The 7328-nt window shown below is 39.2% G+C and overlaps 1 protein-coding gene across 1 annotated transcript; it reads right to left on the bottom strand.

Moving 5' to 3' along the window:
- Window positions 1–1813: 1813 nt before the first annotated feature.
- On the bottom strand, window positions 1814–7108 carry LOC135241311 (GTPase IMAP family member 4-like). The gene is made up of 3 exons (XM_064311568.1): window positions 6797–7108; window positions 3729–4501; window positions 1814–1858 (listed from the first exon to the last, which is right to left on the bottom strand). Exons 1-3 carry the CDS (start codon window positions 6813–6815, stop codon window positions 1814–1816), a joined length of 837 nt encoding a protein of 278 aa, XP_064167638.1. The 5' UTR covers window positions 6816–7108.
- Window positions 7109–7328: the final 220 nt, after the last annotated feature.

Raw genomic sequence — 7328 nt, 5'->3', positions numbered from 1 at the left:
GTGTAAGTGTGCGCATGTATTGATGTCAAGTTTGTTTTTTAAAATCCCAAATCCATGGGGAAAGAGGGACTACACTATTTCTAACTGAGGCCGCAGAAGCTTTGAATGAATTGTATATAATCAGGTGGCCAATGTGTATGACACTGCCCAATTTAAAGAAGGCTTTCACGCTGACAGAAAACTTTAACAATTCCTGAAATTAGAACTACACCTTTGTGTGCTACACAGCTAGTGTCTGAAACCAGGTTTAGATCATCATTGCACCTTTATTAGACTTTCATTTACAAATATAGTCATGGATATGTGTGGTCTACTCACTAATATAACTCTGCAAATAAGTCTTCTACACACAACACAAAGCTCCCTTACCTTCTGCCATACCCACCATTGTCTTGTGAGTTGAAGGCCTGGAAAAGGGCAGTTCTGAACAGACCTTCTCTACTTGCATACAAATCACGAGTTGCTCTTTGAGGAAATAACTTGTTTTCTTAGCCATACAAATAACAAACAGGGTGGATTCCAGTTCAGGTTACCCTGGTCTGATATCGTTATGGTAAATCTCGTGTTTGGCAGAAACATGACGTTACCTGGAATATATTTCGATTACAGAGGAAGAGAATGAAACAAGTTGACCAGTTAAGCTGGTTTCTGTTAAAAGGACGATAAGATACTCCAGAGCCTCCTGTCCAAAGCAGTCCTCAAATCTCTTCATCACTAGCCACTCCTCTGCTGTCTGCTTGTTTTCAACACCATAACAAAGGTGTGATGTCTAGTGGATGCACTGCACTATTTTAGGGTTCAGTGCTTTGCCAGAGTTTTTTTTTTTTTATCAAGAAACCCTGATGTGTCGATCACAGTGATGCACCTCGCACCAACAGTTTTTGTTTTAGCCTCACATTCTACTGTTTGGGGGTTTGCAGAGCACGAGGTCTAGAACAGCTTCTCTCCCAGAATGCTATTGGCTGTGCTGCTCCTTCCAGCTCCTGTGTTGCCCAATAGGACAATCCTCACATCAGCTGATCATAGAAAGCATGCCAGGGGATTGTGATTTTAAATCGATATATCCTTGTATTGATTACCATAATGGTGATGCGGATGGTGCTGTTATTATTATTCTTATTATGGTAACACTTAACTTTGAATGCCCAGTGCTGACGATCTACTTGAAATTAACAGTGACAGTTTAAAGTAACAGCTCATTGAGGCTCTGTCTATTGTCAACACACATGTTATGCTCATACATTTGTCATCAAACACATGAAGGTGAAGTGCAGGTAAACAACATGTTGGTGTGTTATGTTTAGTTGACTTTTTGAGATTCACTTCACATTTACATGCTCACAATACATGCTCAATCAATGTCTGCTCATTTAGTGAAGGGAGAGTGGAGAGGGAGCAAACAGTCCAACAGTTTATGAAGTGTCAATAGATGTTTCTTTACAAGCATGTCAACAGAGTGTTGCTTGACTAGAAAGCAGTCGACTTTAAACTGACACAAAACTGATATGAAGTTGGCTGTCAACACTGCACACTTAACTCAAGGTAAAGTGTTGTTATTATTGTCGCTGTTGTTTTTAAGGAATCATAGAACATGACACAATTTGATGATCAACAGAGAAACTAATTGTATGGCAAACTTAGCTACACTGCACTGTACAAGAATGTTTTTGTGTTGTTCACTGTCTAAATTTGACTGTCACTGTCTGCCGTGATACCAAATTGCAGCTCAGCTAAAGACATTTCCCAGGCCACCGTTACAGTCAGGATTGAATCAGTGCAAGAGTGCACTCATACATCCAAACCTACGGGCAATTTACAGACTCCAGTTAGCCTGCTGCTTGTCCTTGGACTGTCTCCCCTGGTGAAAACCCACGCAGACATGGAGAGATCATGCAAACTCCACACAGAAAGGCCCTTGGTCGGGATGCAAACTCTGTACCTTCTTGCTGTGAGGTGACTGTGCTATTCACTGCCTAAAGTGATTTCCTTTTAAAAAATTTTTTTAAATTTTTTACACAGACTAATGGATCACAATAAGAAGGGTTTTGGTATCACATTTCATTTTTGCATATTGGTGAGCATAGAAAGAATTTGATACACAAAGTTCATTTTATCCAGCATTTTTTGTTTATGTTAATTGAGGGTGTCAGTAATACTGGAGAGCTGTATATTGTTGGAGTGTATCTGAACCAAAACCCTTTAGATACATAGCTCTGTATATATTTCTTCTTCCCAAAAGGTTACCAAAGATATTTGGAAGATTAGTTTGGAGGAAAGTAGACAAGTGAGCATTAAAGAGAAAATAAACCAGAGGTAAATTATTATTCAGAATAATGTTTTAATTTCCAACCATGTTAGCAGATGCATTCATTAAATGGTTCAATACATGTGTACAGAAGCCTCCAGTGAGGAATGATCAAAGTAGAAAGAGTATTTTCATTACTGCATGTCATCATATTTTTGTGTCTCAAGGAAAGTGGAGTTGCCTATGGCATTCACCTCTCCACAGAACATCAAATTATATTTTTATTACTCATGAATTATTGCAAGCAGAGTCACAGCATTTCACAGAAGCTTTAACGTGTCTACTAAATGCCTGTAATGTAACATCACAATACACAAAAAATCAGATCATTTTAATTATCAGTTGAATTATGTCTTCTTTAGTTGCCCGTGGGATTTTTCCATCAGTGAATATTTTTTTAATGATCATCGATGCTTTAAAAACAACTGGCATGCAAGCAGACAACCTTAGGAAGAGCTTTAAACAACTATATTCATCCAAAAAATATTAACAGATTGAAAAAGAGTGGTAGAGACTTCAGCAGCTTTAGTTGCCCGTGGGCTTAAATGGGTTAATGTGTTAGCTTAGACAATGAGCATTTAGAAAATCAAATACAACTGGATTATATCAACTGGGACCGCCTATGTGATAGCTTATAGATACAGATCATTTTGTTGGCTGAACAGATGCACATAGTGCTTTCTCTGCACACCCCTAGTACGTGGCTTTCAATTTAAGAAAGAAGTGAAATAATGGAAGACATTTAGGATTTAGTTTTAGCTGAACTGGCCAAAGTGTGTTTGCGAATGGAGGAAAAAGTTATTTCTTTTAATAGTTAGTTAAGAACATAATTTGATTAAATCCCAGCTATTGTCTGTTTTGAACAGCATTATATCATTAGAAATGTAATTTTATGTCTATGCCTTTGGTTCTTGTATTAAATCATGTATTTTGTTCATAATGGTTTCTGCTGTAGCTTCAGTTATGTCTGTTACAGCAGCTGTGGCTCTCTCTACGGCTTCTCCTACAGTCTCTGCTTCACTTACTGCGCTTGCCCCAATTATCCCCCCTGCAATCGCACCCACACCGGCCCCTACTGCAGCTACAACTCCCAATCCCATCCCTACCTGTGATGCTTCTGTAGCCACAGTCTGTACTCTGGTTGCTACTGTAGCTACAGTCTGTACTTTGGTTGCTATTGTAGCTACAGCAGCAGGTGATTTCATTGCCTGCGCGGTAAGAAGCGCCGTATAGCTATATTAAGACCCAGCAATACACCACTCAGAGGCCATGCTATCATCATGCTCTGTTCGGCTTTTTCCCTTGTTCTCTTTGCCATTTCCTCTACAATGGCTTGTACCACAACTTTGAGAATGTCATTGGTGTGGGGCCTGTCTGTCAATAATTTTACAGCTATAAGAACAGTACCAAAGAATACACCCACCAGAAACACTGCTGGCACATCTAGCTCGTTAAAAACCCTTTGTATTTTCTCTCTTGCCCGTTCTATGAGAGTGCTCGCAGATAACTGTCCTCCAGTTTCTTCCCTTATGTTGACCATTTCCTCTTCAATGGCCTGTGCTGCAGCTTGGAGCATCTCATTAGTATAGTGCTGGCCTCTGTTCTGTTTCACCATCTGATCAATCGTGTTCAGCAGCTTCTTGATTTGAGCGGTGTTGCTTCTCTCATCATCGTGGCCTTCAGTGGGATTGTTCCAGTATATGTTATCGATGACATGAAGCCGGTCTCCACACTTTTGGACAAGTGTTTTCAGGCAGTCATTTTCATCCACAAACTTGCGGATGGTCACATTGTTGTCAAGTTGGGCTCCATTGGTAAACAGGACAACAACGTATTTCAGAGCCTCCTCCCCAAACATTTTCACAATCTCATCCACTGCTTTCTTCTCCTCTTCTGTGTATCTCCTCACAGGCAGCACGATAAGAAAAGCGTGAGGTCCAGGGGAACACTCTACGATGCACCTGGTTATTTCAGGTTTTAGCTTTTCATCAGGGCACTCAGTAGAAAAACACCCTGGTGTGTCAACCACAGTGATTTTCCTCCCATCAACAGTGTTGGTTGCAGCCTTACATGTAGCGGTATCAGAGTTTGCACCACATGATGTTCTGAACAGGTTCTCACCCAGAATGGTGTTGGCTGTGCTGCTCTTCCCAGCTCCTGTCTTACCCACCAGAACAATCCTCAGATCACCAGACCCTAGGAGAAAAAGATGTTATTTAAATAAAATAAACAGAGGAAAAACTTAGCGAAATTACACTGTACGAGCCAAACAAATTTTTGCCTTAAAATGTAAAATTACGGCTAAAGACAATTCCTGGGCCACTGTTCAGTCAGGATGGAATCTGTGCAATAGTGCAGGTGTGGTAAGAATGCAGGTGTGTATGCACATGTAAGAACAGAACACTTGATATGCTATTTGAGCAATAAATGTATTTAATGAAAGTTGTTTTCTATGCTAGGATCACCAGTAGTTCTTTATCACCTGTTCACCCATTACATAACACATCTTCTGTTCAACAGAATTTCAGCCCAAAAAAGTACACTGAACTAAAATAAAAATAAAAAACAAGTTTACTTGAAACTGTAATCTGTTAAAACACATGAAAAGATTTGGAGAAACGCTGAGTTTTCTTACCTTCCATTCCACTGCACCGGTAACACCGTATGACTAGACAGACCTGAAGGAAATACTGCTGGGCAGTAGCTGGTGTAACTGAATGTTTGCTGTTGATAAGCTGAGATTTTGTATGACCCTAAACCACATACAGCTGAACGCCTGCTCTTTCGTCCGATGACGTTAATTCCCTGTGTTCGGAGTTGCCTCTTAAAGTGACAGTACCCTGCAAAATGAAAACTGGGTCCTGTTTTTTCTTCAAGATATTTGTTTGACGATGTGACATCTATAAGACATCTACCATGGATCCAGGCTGTCGTCTACACCACAGGGGCAGAATCTGAAATTAGTGCGATTGCGAGTGAAACAACTGAACTATATTTATCATATCCATGAAACACAACACATATGAATGCAGTTATGACAATTAATCATCTGAAGGTAGAATGAGCCCATAGTCATATATCCCATTAATTGTGGTCTCTTCTGTTACATAAGTTCAGGTAATTTTACTGTAGTTATGTTATTAATAAGATCCTATGTGAAAAAAATATTTTTAAGAAATAATTTAAGTATACAATAGTTCACTTGAGAATAGTTAACGTATATTTTCTGTTTATCTAATCAATAATCAGCATGGGACAAGGTATGATATAGTCAAATTCAAATCACTGCTAAGACGGAAGATGGAACATCTACCGCTGCAGTTCTCCTTGGTTTTTTCTCTTTTTTTCCATGAATTACATTTTTTTTGACAAATGGGAAATTGATGCACAGACCATACAGGCTGCTCTACACGTCTAGTTCAAGAAACTTGATCAACATTGGTCATGTTCACATCGCTAGATAATCAATACCACTCATTATAGCTGCATTACGCATTCAGTCTGTGGTAGCAGTGAAAGCAACGCTTTATCACCCCAACTCGTAGATAAAAGACACTGCGCCTGGCAAAATGTTATCGATGACTTTCGTCGTTTCTTGGAAAATACTATTGTCCTCGAGAAATTCTGAGCGTGGCTGAGGCATATGTTTGCTGATAGACCGAGCTGATTTACTGTTTTTAGTACTTGCCTGCTCTCTCTTCGTTCCAAATCGCCTGTCTCTACTCGCCTTCCCCGCCTAGCTCTAACGTCTTTGGTTCAAAGTGTCATGATCCGATTGAAATGCGCGCTGTGACCTGATTGGTAGGCTTCAGTATGAAAATGGTATCATATTATTATTCTTTTAGACAATCCATTTTCTCAGCATCAAAGTAACGAGTAACTGACAGATATCGCACAAAAGTAGTGGAGTAAAAAGTAGGATATTTCTTTTGAAATGTAGTGGAGTAAAAGTAAAAAGTCTCCCAAAATGGAAACACTTGAGTGGAGTGCTAGTAGCCTAGTTATATTAAGATGTTTACAATGATACAACTGTAAAAAATAGATGAATGTATAATTTATTACAACAGGAACAAAACGGTTTTCGTGCATGTATCGAAACAGCTCTGTGTGTGATGTAATTGTGCGACGGGTCATCTCGGGTGGCTAACCACTTAGCCGTTAGCATTTGGCTTTTTAAAATGACAGAAAAATTTTTTTTGATTATAAAAATGGGTAAAGGATTATTTTTTCATATACAAAAAAACGTCCAAATGTCATAATTTATTTTTAAGGAATTCGGAAATCGTCATTCATTTGTCCCTTAGGGGCGTATTTTTTGAACCGGAAGTCTCGAAAATGCTAACGAACCCAAAGGGAATGACGACACGACTTCTGAGGCCTATTGCACCTTTATTAGACTTTCATTTAGAAATATAGGCAAGGATATGTCATCTACACACTAATATAAGTAGAAATAAATCTTCTACACACAACAAATTGCTGCTTACTTACCTCCCATCATACCTGCCATTGTCTTGTCAGTTGAAGAACTGGAAAAGGACGGTTCTGATCAGACCTTCTGTTCTAGCATGCAAGTCAAGAGTAGCTCTTTGAGGAAATAACCTGATTTCTTAGCCAAACACGTAACAAGTGGATTCCAGCATATCAGACTACCCTGGTCTGATGTCTTTGTGGTAAATCACGTGTTTAGTAATAAAATGACAATAGCTGCTATACATTTGGAGATTACCGAGAAAGTGAAATGAGTTGATCGGTCAAACTGGTCTCCGTGGGTAACATTACTTCAGAGCCTCCTCTCCTAAGCAGTCCTCAAACCTCTTCACCACTAGTAACTCCTCTACAGTTTGCTTGTACGTTTTCAACACTAACAAGATGTGCATGCCATAACATTCTGGCGGTGTATGTAGTTGTACACTTATTTTGTAACCCACAGTGTAAGGGCGAGATTGCTTCTATTTTACTTCCATTGGTATACGAGAATGCGTGGTTTGTTTTTAAAATGTAACTTATTTTAATTTTTTAT

This window comes from Anguilla rostrata, chromosome 15, assembly GCF_018555375.3.
Source record: "Anguilla rostrata isolate EN2019 chromosome 15, ASM1855537v3, whole genome shotgun sequence".
NCBI lineage: Eukaryota > Metazoa > Chordata > Actinopteri > Anguilliformes > Anguillidae > Anguilla > Anguilla rostrata.
Note: the sequence above shows the minus strand (reverse complement) of the source record. Positions and strands in the feature narration are given on the sequence as shown.

What these genes read in the sequence shown, in the direction of transcription:
- LOC135241311 (XM_064311568.1), bottom strand. An exon ending in ATGTGCCAGCAGTGTTTCTG is followed by an intron (nt 1,859 to 3,728) that starts GTGGGTGTATTC and finishes GGTTTTCACCAG; the next exon opens with GGGAGACAGTCCAAGGACAA.